At 37.8% G+C, this 18,182-nt stretch overlaps 1 protein-coding gene across 3 annotated transcripts in view; it reads right to left on the reverse strand.

Moving 5' to 3' along the window:
* Positions 1-491: 491 nt before the first annotated feature.
* Positions 492-18,182, reverse strand: part of LOC126457010 (serine/threonine-protein phosphatase 2B catalytic subunit 2-like) — an 804,363-nt gene continuing 786,672 nt past the window's right edge. For 2 of the 3 annotated variants that reach the window (XM_050092981.1, XM_050092979.1), the window contains 4 exons: positions 11,080-11,158; positions 9,951-10,048; positions 8,499-8,714; positions 492-5,888 (listed from right to left, as the gene is read on the reverse strand). In XM_050092981.1, coding sequence (XP_049948938.1) covers positions 8,527-8,714; positions 9,951-10,048; positions 11,080-11,158 — 365 coding nt within the window. In that variant the 3' untranslated portion in view covers positions 492-5,888; positions 8,499-8,526. Of the gene's footprint in view, positions 5,889-8,498; positions 8,715-9,950; positions 10,049-11,079; positions 11,165-18,182 lie in introns of all 3 variants that reach the window. The other variant, XM_050092980.1, reaches the window with a different exon arrangement.

Consider the following 18,182-nt stretch of genomic DNA (forward strand, 5'->3'; position numbering starts at 1 on the left):
TTTTACCTCTTAAGCTTATATTTACTGATTGCCTTTTACCCCATGCGTGATACTGTAAGTTAATAACACATATCTGTGTACACTTTTTGCTGGTCATTTCAGACTTTGCTGCAAAACAGCCTGGAAATGAGTTTACTCACATTAATTACTAGTAACTGCTTAATAAATTTTGAATTTAAACATTACCAGACAAAATTTAAAAAAAAATCATCCGGTATTTATTTATTTTAGCATAGTTTTCGAGTATCGCTATTTGGAGTTCTGATTTTTCTCCTTGTCGCTGGTTTAGAATTGCATCTATAGAGAAATTTCTTATACATCTCTGACTACTTAAGAATACCCCACAAACAAATCTTAAAAAAAAAAAGAAAACTTTTCACAAATGGGTGGGGTAGGAATAAGACTTGAATCAATGGTGCTCTTGTTGCAGAACCTTACAGTTACATTATGCTATTAGATTCTTGTTTTACACAAAAGAAACTAGCTAAAAATTCATTTGGTAAAAAGAGGCTTTATTTTAGAATCTGAGAAATTGCTTTGAGACAATGCAAACATTCATAATTTATGAGGAAACATGGGACATGAATATGCTAACAATGAGTGTTGAAAATGTGGAATGGGTTTACGGATTTGTTAGAAATTGCACCATAATATTATTAATTATTTACAGCATATATTTTGTTATTATGTTACTGGTATTAATCATATAGCTATTTTCACATACATGAGAAACTCAAAGAAATTTGAGGACACATGTATGTAGCTTTATTTTTTGTGTTTGTGTATAATATATATGTATGAATATTCATATCTTTATATGAATAGTAATATTTAATAGATACATGTAATTTATACTGTAATGTGTGTGTATAGTACAAAACATTTTTGACAAACAGACTAGTTAGTTTTGTTATCACTGTGTTTTCCATTTTACATCCATTTGAACACATTAACCAATAAATAACACAACTGGAAACTTTTAAACATTAATAAACCAGAGTGATACAAAATTCTACTTCAACCAGTAGCATAAAAGCTTCACAGTCTGAACAATTTGACACAGAAATCATAGTTTGATGAAATGGAGTTGGGTAGTTTATTAACTACGTGATCTGCCAACAAATATGAAAGAACATTAGAAACAATTAAGTGTGATATTAGGAGACACAATGAACTAAAACACTGGCAATAAAGTAGAAAAATAAATTCATTAGATATCATCTAGACAAAGGACATATATCCCACTGCAACTTTTCTTACCTCCAGTTGTATTTCCCCCAGTCTACCTACCTTTTTCTTCATTTCCATCCCCATCCTTTTCTTTCGCACAGTCCACCCATCCCCCTAACCCTTTTTTTACCTTTTAATACAATAACTAAGACATCACAATATATTAATTATTTTTGTATTACAACAGATATGATATCAGTGCCATATAAAAGAAGACATAGTATGTTGTTGCCTCCTGCTAGCACTAGGTAACAAATTAGTTAATTGTCTTAATAATCATAGGATGCCTGCTTATACACAGAATTGCCAGTGATAGATGTGAACTATACAGAAATAGAAGCATAATGAAGTTAAGAATAAATTAAATAATAAGGAGCCACAAGAAAATGAAAAACATAATAGGTAAGATTACAACAGCCAAAGGAATAATGAAGGATAAGTTCTTCTGGAAGAACAATAAAATGGTGCATGTGTTAGAGTTAAGTTGATTTCAAGAGAGATGGCAGAACGTGTACCGGGAAGTAAAGACAAAGAAGAAGCCAAGGGAAACAAAACAGCTGGAGTACTAGATAAAGGAATGAAGATAAGATTACTTTCAAAAATGTTATTCTTTAATTGTTTATACCCATCTGGGCAAAATAATTCTGATGTTGTTGACATACAATATAATGGAGTAGCATGTCTCCAATCCCCTCTCCTTCATATTCAACACTTTTCCGTACACGGTACAAACCGATTTCAATTACGAAAATTATGTGCTTTTATGCTTTTAAATTGATAAAATATTACATGATGATTCATCAATAAATATTGAAGATGTTACATAGTAAATCATTATAAGATACTTGAATGTAAGTTTCAAATGAGTGAAAGCAAAAATAAGGATACATATTTGCTCCCATTTAAGTTCGAAGCTATTTACTGTTAACAATTTCTCTCTCTGCATTAGAGAGGGCACTCCATGCAACTAAATGAGGTGAAAACACAATTTCAAATGCAGTTACAAAAATTAGAAGTGAATGACTGAATTGATTAACTGTTAACTTCCAGTTTTAAGAGGAAGGAGAATCTGGAGAGGGAGTCTAGGGCAGAAAAGAAAGGGGGGGGGGAGGAGAGAGAGGGAGAGAAAGAGAGAGAAAGAGAGAGAGAGAGAGAGAGAGAGAGAGAGAGAGAGAGATTCACCACGTAATTATATACTGTAATTCAAGTTCCCATTAGTGATGAAAAGTTCAGAAAAAGTTATCATGTAGCTCTCAATCAATTATTAGATCTACTCATAAGCATTTAAGAGTACCGTAAAAAATGATCAGAATTTTCTTTCATATGTATTGTTTCATTTCATCATAAAATCTTGTTTCTGGAATCCTTCCTTTGATTTATTCTTACACAAATGTTATAATCAAAAGTAAAAGGGATGAAACACACAACTGAATTTAAAAAGGTAAAAAAGTACAGTCAATCAAAGTGATATATAACAAAGTGTAGTAAATATGAGTTTCTTCATTTTAAATCAATCATAAAACCCCATCTCATTGTTAATAAAGATTTTCCAAACAATAATCTGTGTATGAAATAAAAATTTTCACAAACACAAATCTGATCCTGTAATGGAAGGATGTGAACAGCAACTTCATGAAACAGATACTATTTTTTTTCTGGTTATGCTTATGCAGTCAACAGAAAAGTAAATATTATCTGATACTTGTTTTCGAATAAATTAAATAAATACAGGTCAGGCTCAATTATAAATAAAACTTATTATGAAAGTGTAGATACTAAATTATTATTTTAAAGTGGTTTATTAGTTTATTCATATACTGACTCAACAGAACACTATCATTATTCAGATTTAAATACATGTATGTCAATTGCTTTTAAAGTCATTTTATACACACTGAACAAAACAAGTAAAACAAAATTAAAGGTGAGGAAGGAGCTTTCAAGATCTTTGATAATGTCTCTTTTCCCAATATCTTGCAATAAATATATATATATTTATATAGCAATAATAACACTTATATAATCAACAATGTCGGCAAGATGATCACACACCCATGAAAACAGTCCCTTGAATGAATGCAGTACTGTTATCAAACATAATTACATCATGATAATAAAGGTACCATTTTATTGTGGATTGTAAAAGCATTTAATTTATTTGATTTATTTCTGAAATTCCTTTCATCCTGTGATTTAACGACAGACATGAAATGCTATCTGATTACCAGCATCCATTTCTTTTGCACTTCAGTCTGGTCTACAAGGTACAATAAACATGTGTGCTGAACTGGCTTCACTAAAAAAATAAAAAAAAAAAATCACAGGAAGATATTTATGGTACTCCGACTTCAAGATGTATCTGAATACTTATGAATTATAACATGAAGTAAAGTGAATGTAGTGGAATTAGTGTTTACAAATCAGAAGTATCATAGTTACTGAAAATATTTTCCTCTATAAAATGTCTTAGTAGATTCCTTTCTTTACACAGATAGTTATGTAGAAAATAACAACTCCAATTTCACATCAAACTGGAGCTCTAAAAATAAAATTATGGCGTGTTTTATTTACATTCAAGCAATAATTTCTTTAAATGTATTCCAAGAATATGTATATTGAAGGCTTTAATAGAGAACAGTAAAGTCTTCTTAATGAATGTTGGTTATTCTCAGAATGTACGGCATTCTGCCTTTTGGCAAAGGAAAAAAAAAATAACGCATAAGCTACTTTCTTTTAGATATTGTTCCTGCCAAGTAAAAACAGACTGGCATCAGAACAGACAGGAAGAATTATTCTACTCAATTATGAATGGGGAAAAAATTTTCCTACTAATTTTCATTTCTCCTTATTTTACAAAGAAATGTTGTCCCTCGGCACTCTGAAAACATACATTATATTTATTTTTTACCACTATATTGAGACGCATTTAAAGAATCTGAATTCATATTTACAGTTGTCTTTAATTATGTGTACCACAAGCACTCACTCACATGCATGCTTCATTCATAATATGCAACAATGAAGAGTCACAATTGCACATTACAGATGGTTTGATCCAAGATTGAAAACAACATTTCTAACAAGAGTTCTACAAAGAGCACAAACATCACTTAAAAACAGTTTGTGTATATGTATTTATATATATATATATATTTGTATATACAGTTAACATACACAGGTATAAAAATGTAAATAACTCTTCAGTATAACAATTCAATTAATTTTATGGGAACAAGTTCATAGAACATGGAGAAAATACATAGGAAACAAAACATTAATAACATCCTCCTAGAAGTCTAGTTACTCTATCATCCATTCAAATGAAATGTAGCATAATGCTATGCACCACCATTCTTCCGAGGGACATTAGTACACATTACTCACTCACTCACACACACACACACACACACACACACACACACACACACACACCACTTAGAATAAAACTGTGTAGTCAGGACCGCATAAGCCCTAACAAAATTATGTAACATGGTTTGTACAAGAAAACGAATAAGTACAACATGGTAGTAAACAGCAACTTTTTTTGTTTCTTTCCGTTTTTCTAGCAAGGAATACACACAAAAAATGTAAGGTATGTAATGAAGGAAATGGTATGATTCATTAATATTTCTTCATTACCTTGAACTTTTTACAACTTTTGTTAAGGCAATGGAAACAGTAATACATATATAAGAATGGTTTGCACCATACATTTGATCTACACAATGCAGGAATTGCTTAATTTCCCTAATATCTGTACCTGTGGTAATGATAATTTGATTTGAAACATAGAACCCGACAAAAGACTGCTAACATTTTCACAAGAACACAATTCTGTATATTTGGCAACTTGTTACCATCATAACATGATGTAATGATGATGCCTTTATTCTGTATATATACGCAACAACTCAAATACACGGCCATATACAGAATTGTTTCTAATGACTACACCAAATGATGAACCATAATTGACTGTCAATATAATCCACAAGGGTGCTTTACCCTTGTTACACAAGTGAGAGACAGAGAGGGATTAGGGTCCTGTAAGAGTTAGCATTTTTAATACTCTCATGCTGCATGCATGAAACATTTTAATATTAAAATGAATACATCTACTAAATCTAAAAGAGTTTCTTACTGAATTGTGTTTATAGATATATATATATATACAAAAGACAAGTCTAAAACACTAGCAAAATCATAAAATAAATGACTGACAATGTGTGTGTGATATTATTTAAATAACACATAGGGAAACTTTATATTTTTCCTTATTACTGTAATATATACAAAAAATGTCAAAAAGTACTGTTTTATATATGGATGTAATGACTCTTCAAATACACAAATGAATACAATTAGAAAAAGAGGCTAACTCTTGAGAAAACTGTGATCCATCTCTCTTTCTCTCATACAGACTGGAACTTATCACCTTGCCATTTACTTTAAAAATAGAAGAAGGTATCACTGCAAGAGATGCATACAGAGATGCTAGTGTTCCCATTGCCAACGTGTTGCTTTACACCTGCTTTTTCTGTAGCGCTCACATTGTCGGTATGGTATATAACCTACTGATAAAGGGGAGGGCAGGGAGCAGGGTGTCAAAGAGCAGGCACATCCGCTCACAGAAGAGTAGACCAGCCAAAGACTGCCACCTGAAAACCACAAACACTTGGTTAAAGTTTTCATATGTGCAGATCACCATCAGCATCACAACGTGATAAATGTCTACCATGAAACATTCTGAGAACCTAATTTTATTGTTCGTATCACCTTATGGAAGTACACATATACAAATTAATTCTGTTACGAGTCCCTTAATTTAAGGTACATCTGTGGAAGAAAAACAACTGTCATAAAAGCATCTCACAACAAATCAAATGGTTTATTAGAAGGCAAATAAAACTAACACACTGTAACATAAAATGTTGGGAAAGCCAGATGATATGAAAAGAGACATGAGAGACTTGTGTCACATTTAGTAAGGGTTACTTAAGTGAAATGGGAAAAAAAAGAACTTTGGTCAGATGATTATAGGGTAACAACAACAGCATCACTGATTTGTGAAACAAGAGTTGGCACAGTAAAGAAGCAAATAAAAGTAAAATGGCAAGTTCTCACAATCTTACAACAGGTTTATTCTCCCATTGACAAACTAAATCAATACCAACGAACAATGTACAGTTTTGCAAGCCCACACAACAAGCTGACAATTAGGAACCATCAGCATAAAAGAGGAAAACAACATCAAAAAGAATGAATAATAGGTGCTGGAGGAAAGAAATGAGAATGGAAGGAGACTTGGGTTTTGCAGCAAGCGGTGGCTAACATCTTTCCCAAACTCACAACAGAATGTCTTCACAAAGACTGGGGTATGAGGTATCTTCAGTTGGAATGTATGATGATTAAACTAACATTTATAATTTCAAAGCATATTTTTGAAGACACGTAACACACATAGCTAAATACTGGAAATTAACAGTAATGCACAGTAGGCTAGAATTAAATAACAACAACAACAACAACAACAACAATAATAATAATAATAATAATAATAAAGAAGAAAAACAGTGTGTGACAAAGTGGGATGCTGAAAATTCTCTGAGGCAGTCAGTCACAACCTACATAACTGTGTTGAGGATAATTCAGCAAAAGAGGAATGGAATGTAGTAAACAATAAAATAGTACAGGCAGAACATACACAAAAAAATCATCAATAAAGATTGCAAAACGTATGATATTAAGGGAACAGAGTATAAATTATTAAGAAATAATATTAAAAGGAGAATTAACTGGCATGACGTAGAGGAGTATTAAATTTAAAAATATGTTGAGTGGAGAAGAACTGTCTCCAAAGTGTTATCAAAGATGAAGAGGAGGTTGATGAAGGAATAACCACTAATGTTTATCCGTGTTTCACAGAACACGGACTAATAATCAAGTCAGAAGAGGTTGAAAGCATACCTCAGAATTTAATATAAGCAATAAGAGGTATTGGAATTTGAACATGGTATGACACCATGTCAAAAAACTACAAAACTGAAAATATGCCCCTAGATTTCCAATCTGATGTAATCATGACCACTAATTAATCTTTGAATTGTAAGCAATCAGCTTGACATATCATATTTACCAAGTGTCAATTAAACTAATCCACAAAAGAATAAAATATAAATTTTAAGGAGGATAAGTACCAACTTTGTTTCAAAAAAAGGAGGAGAAAGGAAGATTACGTGTTAACATCCTGGCAATGGGGTCATTACAGACTCAGCACAAGCTAGAATGGGGAAATAAATCGGCCATGCCCTCTGAAAGGAATCATCCTGGCATTCACTTTAAGCAATTTAACTGCCTACATATAGATGGATGGACAGGTATTTGAACCACTCTCTTCATGAATAGAAGTCCAGTGTCTTACTACTGTGGCACCTCACTCAATGGATTTGGTTTCAGAAAGGATAATGGCAATATAGAGGCTGTTCTGATTTTTCATTTGTTAAAAGAATCAAAATTTAAGAAAAATCAAGACTTTCCATAGTGTGTGTGAATTTCACGACAGCAGACCAAATAGCGAGGTCATTGGTCTCATCGGATTAGGGAAGGATGGGGGATGAAGTCGGCCATGCCCTTTCAAAGGAACCATCCAGGCATTTGCCTGGAGTGATTTAGGGGAATCACAGAAAACCTAAATCAGGATGGTCGGACGCGGAATTGAACCGTTGTCTTCCCGAATGTGAGTCCAGTGTGCTAACCACTGCGCCGCCTCGCTCGGTCACAACAGCATTCACATATTTAACGAATAATATGATATTCAAAATCCTGACAAAGGTGAGGGTATAATACATGAATAGACAAGTAATTTAGAATATCCTGAGTAATGTAAGTGCAGGTGGAATACATATTAATGCTAAAATGTGATACAACAGAATGATGTTAAATATCACATGAACAGTTACAAGCAAAATGAAAAAGAACTAGTAATAGATGAGAAAAGATGCCTGTGGAACACACCAGAAGAAGGGTCCATTTAGTGGGGAATCTAGTTTGTAAGTACAGTTAATTTTGCACTGGAGTAGAGGAGAATGGTTATGTTTTCAGTGGCCCTTGATAACTTTCTGTCTAGTCTAAGGAAACCATTAGTTTTCTCTCTGGATGCACTTCACATCTGAAATTACTTCAACGACACATCATAATTCAGTCTGCTGTACAAACACAAATTGTCACTACGAAAGACTAGTTTCAAACATCCACAAAACCACACACACCTTGCATCATTCTCTTCACCATATAAGCTCACGAGTGAGCATTGGTGTTTGTATGCGAATTATTTGTTTGGTTTCCTTGTTGCAGTGGCTTTTTGTCTTCAGATGCTGGTGTTGGCGGAGCATCCTTCCTTGGTGGCATCCTTTCATTTATAGCATCCAGACCCTTCGCTTCAGCAAACGATGTTATCTTGTGATTTGGTGAGAAACCTTGTAAGGCTGTAGAACCACCAAAATCAGATCAAGTTCAGGTTAGACACTGAGCACGTTACACGACAAAATTCATAATATTCCTAAGGCTAAAACAGTCCAACAACAGAAAAATTACCGGAATAGTACAAAACAGCTCTGCATATAAAAATAGTGGCTGGTATCATCAGTCAGTGGAACTAATAGTTGTGCTTTGGGGGGGGGGGGGAGGTGAGGAGAGGGAGTGGGAGGGGCGAGGGAGGGAGTGGGAGGGGCGAGGGAGGGAGTGGGAGGGGCGAGGGAGGGAGTGGGAGGGGCGAGGGAGGGAGTGGGAGGGGCGAGGGAGGGAGTGGGAGGGGCGAGGGAGGGAGTGGGAGGGGCGAGGGAGGGAGTGGGAGGGGCGAGGGAGGGAGTGGGAGGGGCGAGGGAGGGAGTGGGAGGGGCGAGGGAGGGAGTGGGAGGGGCGAGGGAGGGAGTGGGAGGGGCGAGGGAGGGAGTGGGAGGGGCGAGGGAGGGAGTGGGAGGGGCGAGGGAGGGAGTGGGAGGGGCGAGGGAGGGAGTGGGAGGGGTGAGGGAGGGAGGGGGAAAGAGGGAGGGGGAAAGAGGGAGGGGGAAAGAGGGAGGGGGAAAGAGGGAGGGGGAAAGAGGGAGGGAGGGGGAAAGAGGGAGGGAGGGGGACAGAGGGAGGGAGGGGGAAAGAGGGAGGGAGGGGGAAAGAGGGAGGGAGGGGGAAAGAGGGAGGGAGGGGGAAAGAGGGAGGGAGGGGGAAAGAGGGAGTTAGGGATGGAGGGAGGGGGAAAGAGGGAGGGGGAAAGAGGGAGGGGGAGGTATGCATGTGTAAAGGGAGAGGAGGGGGGTGTGCAATTGGAAACAGAATCTGCCTCCCCTGATACGAAGTGGAACAACAAAATGTGTAAATCACCTGTCAGTTCTTAAGGTAAGACACCAGCCACAAGGGCAACACATTTAAATCTCCAAGCAAGTTAAACTTCTGAGCACACACAGTTTTTCCCTTCTAAAAAATTTTGACACTTTCATGAATTGAAATCTCATATGTTGTATGCTATAATCTTTACTGTCTCATGTTTCGTTCTCTGTCATCTAGATTCAATACTGTCACTTCGGATATTATAGTATCCCATGTTACGTAATTCCAAAGATAACATGATAACATAGAACACTTTCTTAAAAGTTTTCACAACAAACGAATCTAATTTGGTAAATTGATCAAACAGAAATATTTTTAAGAGAGCCATTACAACTCACCATTCTTAAGCGAAGTTTTTCCACCTGAGAGGGCACCAAGTGGCAAAGAGCCTGTTGGTGTCAATCCCTTTAGCTGAAGAACACTTTCACTCTCCTCCCTGAAAAATTAAACAATTTCTTTCAATAATCTTATTTACAACTTGTTCCACTGCAGATATAAATGTTTCAGCCATTTATTTCCTGGAAAGATATATGCATGCCTGACAGTTTCTCTCTCTCTCTCTCTCTCTCTCTCTCTCTCTCTCTCTCTCTCTCTCTCTCTCCCTTCCCTCCCCCCCCCCCCCTTCTTCTTCTTTTTTTTTTTTTTTTTTTTTTTTTTTTCTTCTCCAATGAACTGTACACAAATGACAAGGCATTCTCAGTAGTCTTCACGAAATGACAGTACACATCACTGGACCATCTTCACAGTATTTTCAGATGTAATACAGAAAAGGTACGTACTGTCTGTCAAGTGGTTGAAATACAACAGGGTTGCTTCTCTCTATTAATCAGTAGACTGTTCAGTTTGAGTTATGCAATACTGACTTTCAAACTTGACAAACACATTATGGCAAATGCTTCTGACAGTTTGGGACTACGAATCCCACTTACCCGCTGGCTGGATAGTGCATACAAGTCATAACAACACTGTCTTTTGTTATCTAAAAGGTAGTCATTTTCACAACTAAGCACAAGTGACTATTGACGTATTTCCGCAGTGAGACTGAAGGCATTCTACCATTTCCTTAAGAAATTAAATAGCATGAAAATAATATGTTAATGCCAACATGATGAGACGGGATCATTTCCTATTAGATGACTGTGAGGAAGATGAGGATAGCATTAAGCAAAGGATTTAATGCTTTAAAGCTCTATGCCTTCACAGTTTTTATTTGCCATATTTGTTAATCTGAAAAGTTAGCACCCTTTGACCATTAATGGGCACCCTTATGTTCCTCAACAATGTTAGTCTGTATGTCCTCCATATTTATTTTGGTGTAATTGCTTCATATATCATTATATTTCCTCCCACACAATGTATGTACAAATGTAACTATGAAGATGTAACACAGAAAAGGAAAGATTTAAGAATGAGTATGGGGAAGGAAAACAAAAATTGGCAGAGAAAGTTTAGTTATACTGCACAAACCTCAAAACAGAGAATACACGCGCCATTTTCCCAATGGCACGGATTTTGTTCCTGATGACTTCTTTCCTCAGGTTTGCAGCTGCACCTGAAACAAATGAAACTAGTAATTAATACTTGTATACATCATATTTTCAATCAAAATTCATAGTAGAAACATCATTCTAAAACAAAATAATAAATGTATATTCTAAAACTGCATATTATAAAAGATCAACACCATCTATTCATTGAGAAAAAAATTAAATAATGGTCCTGCAGATCAGTCACTGAGATGGTGTTATTTACCAGTTACTGTCTTACCTATATCCCTCTTGTAATTTTTTTTAATCATTCCAATACATGCAAGTTACCTAATTTTAAAAATAAGGATTCTATTAGCAGTCTAGTAACAACTTGTCACCCTCTAAAAGCAAACAAGCAAAATATGTGAAACATCAGCTCGTGAGGAGTGAACTTAGTTATTATTGATATTTATGGAAACAATACTGCAGCTTTCAAATACAGCAAAGTATTCGATGGTGCAAAGTTCACTTTCCCTGAAAAGGAACTGCTATGGAATTCAAACCAAAGGTGTATCTATTGATAACAGTTTTGTAACACAGTAATCACAGAGTAGCGCCATTTCAATTCAGTGTCTACATTAATACTGATTTTAACCATCATTAAAGTTCATAAAATCAGAACAATTCGGGAACCAGTCTGGGACCTTTTGAAACAACAACTTAGTATATCAATGTTTCAACCCATTTTATAGCTGCATCTATCACAAATGATTAGATCTTCAGACAACATTAAAATGGATACAAACTTTCATTCAATTGAAACTCACATTTGGACACAGTCATCTTTTTAAATTCATCTCTCTAAAATAAGCTACATGTTCAGAATATATTAAAAAGTCCTACTAAATGCTAAAGACAAAAAGAACATTACTAAAAAAAAGTTCGTTCAACCAAATATGTAACATAATTGTATCATTCAGTGGTAAATTACTGAAAGTCAAAGATCATTCATGAAGTCAAGTTCCTTTCCAAATTTAAGATAACACATTAAAAAAGATAAAGTGTAGCCCACAGTGTACCCAATGCGGTGGATCTGCCCTCACCACAGGTTGAGCAGCGAAAGGTAAAGCATTCGCGTCACTTGAAGCAGAGAGTCGATGTGGAGGCTGGCCAGTTGTCTTTATCAGTTCACCCAGTGAGTGGACAAGTGGCCCTTCCATCAGCAGAGTCTGAACAGGCACACGGGGAGAGGAGTCTGCTAGTTGACAGAAGCTCAAATGTTAGGTGCGTTATGGAGTTCCTTAGGGAACCAATGTCCAGGGCCATAAAGAAACCCAATGTGTGCTTTCTGCACTGGTCACCCATAACATTATGACCACCTACCTAATAGCCAGTATGTCCAACATCAGCACAGGTAACAGCAGTGGCACGTCATGCCATAAAAGCAATGAGGCCTTGGTAGGTTGCTGGAGGGAGTTGGCACATCTGAGCACACAAGTCACTTGATTCCTGTAAATTCCAGGGAGCGGGCAACGAGCTCTGCCAACACATTCCATCGCATCCCAAATCTAGTCAGTAAGGTTTAGATCTGGTGAATTGTGGGGCCAGCATATCAACTGGAACCTGCCACTGTGTTCCTCAAACCACTCCATCACACTCCTGGCATTGTGATATTATCTTCTTGAAAAATGCCACTGACATTGGGAGGCATGACCACCATGAAGGAGTCTACCCAATCTGTAGCCAGTGTATGATACTCCTTGACTATCATGATGCCCTGGATGAGCTCCACTGGACCCATGGATGCCCATGTGAATGTTCCCCAGAGCATAACGGAGCCGCTGCCAGCTTGTCTCCATCATGCAATACAGGTGTCAAAGAGCTGTTCGCCTTGAAGACATTGAATTAATGCCCTCCCACTGGCATGATGAAGGCATTGGACTCTATCAGGCCATGCACTGGTCTGCAACTGTGCCAACATCCAGTGCCAATGGCCATGTCCGCATTTCAGCCATAGCTGCCGATGTCATGGTGTTAGCACTGGCTCACGCATGAATTGTCAGGTGATGAAGCCCACCTTTGGGAGCGTTCAGTGCACTGTGTGTTCAGATACACTTGTCCTCTGCCCAGCATTGACATCTGATGTTAGTTTCACCATAGTTCACTGCCCGACCTGTTTTACCAGTCTGCCCAGCCTATGACATCCGACATCAGTAATGAGGGGTGGCTGCCCAACCCCATGGTTTCACCTTGGTTTTGCCATGTGTTAAAGACACTCACAACAGCACTCTTTGAACACTCAACAAGTTGTGCAATTTATGAAATGCTCATGCCAAGTCTCCAGGACATCACAATCTCCCCCCTGTCAAACTCAGATAGATCATGTGCCTTCCTCATACACATGGACACCACCCTCACTGATACTACATGGACCGTGTTTGTATCTGACTAGCAGTCATTCCTCACCATGAGATGCTGTTATCGCCTGGATGGGTTTATACCAATAGTAGCTGGTGGGTGTTATGGTTGATCAATGTTTGTCTGCTGGTGGGCTTCATCCAAGGTGTGGAGGTGGTTCTGCTGGCAGCTATCAAGAGTGCAAGGTGCAGTCATCTGCAAGTTGTGGCTCATGTTGGCCCCAACATCATCTGTTGTTTGGGTTCTAACGCCATCTTCATTTTGTACAGGCAGCTGGTGAAGACTGCTGGACCCACTTGCAGGGTGCAAGCAGAGCTTAAATTGCAGCATTGTTCCCAGAACTGATTGAGGTTCTTTGGTTTGTAGTCTAGTAGGGGTTCTCAACCAAAGTCTCTGTCAATTCTGTGACAGTCTTGGCTGCAGATTTCTGGACCTGCTTTATGTGGTGAAGAATGGTAGGCTCCCCTTGATACGCCAGTGCCACACTACACATAGGACGCACAGTACTTGTGGAGCAAATGTGGAGTTTTTTAAGCTAGGTGGTTCTTTTAAGTTCCTGTCACAAACATTTATTGGATGAGCAGAGGAGCTATATCACACTGCATAAAAAGTGATGATACTTCAGCTGTAAAAATTTGATGGAAATTTTTTGAAGTATTTCAGGGTGTATATGTGGACAAGGAAAAAAAATTTCTGGGTTTTTCCCGGATTTCGTGGTTAAAAATACACCTTCCCCTGGGTGAAACTACACTTTTTCCGTGTTAAGTGACAGTATACTCTTCCTCGGCACTGTAAAACTCGTCAATCCTTTGAATGTTTATGGTTTTATATGCCGATGTAGAATTTCCCGGCACTTTAGAAAAAGAAACTCAGGGGAAAAAACGCATTTTTGAAAGACCTTTGATGTGCAGCAACACGTACGCTGCATATTTTTGTATTATGAAGGTATAAATTTGAATTCCACCAAACAACGCATGTCAAATTCTGAAGCATTGAAATCGAGATTGTGATGCGCTTTTGTACGCGTCATAGCTCATGCACGTGATCTCGCCAGCTGAAGACAGCAGTAGGACATGTGATGTAGTCAGCCAATAGCAAGATCACTCTTAAGTAGCACGAATACACAAATAAGAAAAGTTAATGGCTTAAATTAATATACATAGCATTCACATATAATATTGGTCTCGAAGATTAATAAGTTGGAAGAGAAGCTAAGCTTCCACATATAATGTTGAGATACATCACACAAATGTGCCAGTAAAATTTTTAATAACGACGCAAATGTCTCATCTTCTGGGCTCGAAATTCTTCCAAATGGTCATCCTCAAAGAGTTGATTTTTAAATGAGAGTCAAACGCTTTGTGATTTAATAAATTCATCGTACATTCTCGCACATAGTTCATCTTGTATAAAAGGAAATCTGCTTTGAATGTAACGCTTTTCAAACCACCATTCACAATATTTTCCCGCGACCTGTTAGAAAGAGTTTGTATAAGCAGTTGCAAGAGAGTGCCAGATAACAGGCGTCACCGCACTTGCGCAGCTACAATGACGCAGGAAGCCAGTATGTTCATACGTGTAAAACATTATAAGATCTTACATTATGTCATAAAAGAAACAAGACATCAAAGGATTTCACGAACCATACTAAAATGCATAATTCAGCTTAAAATGCACATCCGTATGTAAACTTTCTTGGAGTACCAGTACTCATGTTTGGTTCTTTATTATAGCATAATGCCATATGTTGTTGTTGTTGTTGTTGTTGTTGTTGTGGTCTTCAGTCCTGAGACTGGTTTGATGCAGCTCTCCATGCTACTCTATCCTGTGCAAGCTTCTTCATCTCCCAGTACCTACCGCAACCTACATCCTTCTGAATCTGCTTAGTGTATTCATCTCTTGGTCTCCCCCTATGATTTTTACCCTCCACGCTGCCCTCCAATACTAAATTGGTGATCCCTTGATGCCTCAGAACATGTCCTACCAACCGATCCCTTCTTCTGGTCAAGTTGTGCCACAAACTTCTCTTCTCCCCAATTCTATTCAATACTTCCTCATTAGTTATGTGATCTACCCATCTAATCTTCAGCATTCTTCTGTAGCACCACATTTCAAAAGCTTCTATTCTCTTCTTGTCCAAACTATTTACCGTCCATGTTTCACTTCCATACATGGCTACACTCCATACGAATACTTTCAGAAATAACTTCCTGACACTTAAATCTATACTCGATGTTAACAAATTTCTCTTCTTCAGAAACGCTTTCCTTGCCACTGCCAGTCTACATTTTATATCCTCTCTACTTCGTCCATCATCAGTTATTTTGCTCCCCAAATAGCAAAACTCCTTTACTACTTTAAGTGTCTCATTTCCTAATCTAATACCCTCAGCATCACCCGACTTAACTCGACTACATTCCATTATCCTCGTTTTGCTTTTGTTGATGTTCATCTTATATCCTCCCTTCAAGACACCATCCATTCCGTTCAACTGCTCTTCCAAGTCCTTTGCTGTCTCTGACAGAATTACAATGTCATCGGCGAACCTCAAAGTTTTTATTTCTTCTCCATGGATTTTAATACCTACTCCGAATTTTTCTTTTGTTTCCTTTACCGCTTGCTCAATATAGAGATTGAATAACATCGGGGGAGGCTACAACCCTGTCTTACTCCCTTCCCAACCTCTGCTTCCCTTTCATGTCCCTCAACTCTTATAACTGCCATCTGGTTTCTGTACAAGTTGTAAATAGCCTTTCGCTCCCTGTATTTTACCCCTGCCACCTTTAGAATTTGAAAGAGAGTATTCCAGTCAACATTGTCAAAAGCTTTCTCTAAGTCTACAAATGCTAGAAACGTAGGTTTGCCTTTCCTTAATCTTTCTTCTAAGATAAGTCGTAAGGTCAGTATTGCCTCACGTGTTCCAGTATTTCTACGGAATCCAAACTGATCTTCCCCGAGGTCGGCTTCTACTAGTTTTTCCATTCGTCTGTAAAGAATTCGTGTTAGCACTTTGCAGCTGTGGCTTATTAAACTGATTGATTGGTAATTTTCACATCTGTCAACACCTGCTTTCTTTGGGATTGGAATTATTATATGTGCACTTGAAATGCAGCAAACAGTTGAAAGCAGCCAATAGTGTGTAATTAAACACTTCGTTTCAAATAAATTGACTGCCTCAGTAGAAAGGATTAATAAAAGCCAAATTTCTTTAGCAAACCGGCAAAAATAACTTCATTGTTCTGTAAGGCAATTAATGCTTGACTGTCAAAGGTGGAAATAAAATCTGTAACTATTAACATGTTTTAGCCTGCAGTATTTTAATTCCTTTGATAGCTCCCGGCCACAAAAATCCGTTTTGTTATTATTTAACATGAGAGCAATAAACAAAGAGGAAACAACAAAATCACTGAACGTAAACACAAGTCACGTGGAGACGACCCACCTCCCCACCACAACTCAGACTGCTCTGTGCATAAGCCCCGGATCTACGATATTTCCGAACAGGGACAATATTAAGTAGTTGCGCCCAGCCACACTTCCGTAACCAGAAGCGGGAGAAGGTACTACTCATACGCGACTCAACTGCGCATGCACAAGAGCCCACTCTCAACTGCTCAAACGAATCTAATTTAAACACTTGTCACGTCACGCTCATCGGAGGCCATTTGTTGTTATAAAGCATTGCACAGTGTTCCTAAAGCCTTTGACACACTTTACTGTTGGCAGACGCTTGTATGAGCACTGTTTTGTTGTTGTATACGGCGCATTTCCTTTGCAACTTAATTTCTTTTTTTTCCCGTTCATGTTTTGTTGCTGCAGTATTATTCTGCAGTAGCGGGATACAATAATATCCTTTAGCCAGAATGAGATTTTCACTCTGCAGCGGAGTGTGCGCTGATATGAAACTTAGTGGCAGATTAAAACTGTGTGCCCAACCGAGACTCGAACTCGGGACCTTTGCCTTTTGCGGGCAAGTGCATATCAGTGCACACTCCGCTGCAGAGTGAAACTCTCATTCTGGAAACATCCCCCAGGCTGTGGCTAAGCCATGTCTCCGCAGTATCCTTTCTTTCAGGAGTGCTAGTTCTGCAAGGTTCGCAGGAGAGCTTCTGTAAAGTTTGGAAGGTAGGAGACGAGATACTGGCAGAAGTAAAGCTGTGAGGACAGGGCGTGAGTCGTGCTTCCGTAGCTCGGTAGGTAGAGCACTTGCCCGCGAAAGGCGAAGGTCCCGAGTTCGAGTCTCAGTCGGGCACACAGTTTTAATCTGCCAGGAAGTTTGATTTCATTTGGTTCCTAAGTATGATCTCGCTGGTACGAAGACTGACAAGTGTGAATGGCTTAAATGTGAGATACCTGGCATCTTACACATCAGCACCATTCAGTCCATTCTCTGATCCTCACCTCCAACCCATGTCCTCCACTTATGAGAAAATTTGTGCTGTCTATGAAATTTGTTTTTAAAAAGTGTCTGAATAATCAAGTTCTCATTAAAAACAAGATATAATTTAAAAACAGGAAAACTACTACTTATACAAAAACATGAACCATCAAAAAAGCTCCAAGTGGTTTATTTAGACTAAATATGGATGCATACTACATATTATACTTTGAACCAATGTTGGCAAGGGATAATATCCAAGAAATATTGACAAAGAGAAGTGCCAGCCCATGTTTAATTACTGT

Source organism: Schistocerca serialis, chromosome 2 (assembly GCF_023864345.2).
Source record: "Schistocerca serialis cubense isolate TAMUIC-IGC-003099 chromosome 2, iqSchSeri2.2, whole genome shotgun sequence".
In the NCBI taxonomy this organism is placed as follows: Eukaryota; Metazoa; Arthropoda; class Insecta; order Orthoptera; family Acrididae; genus Schistocerca; species Schistocerca serialis.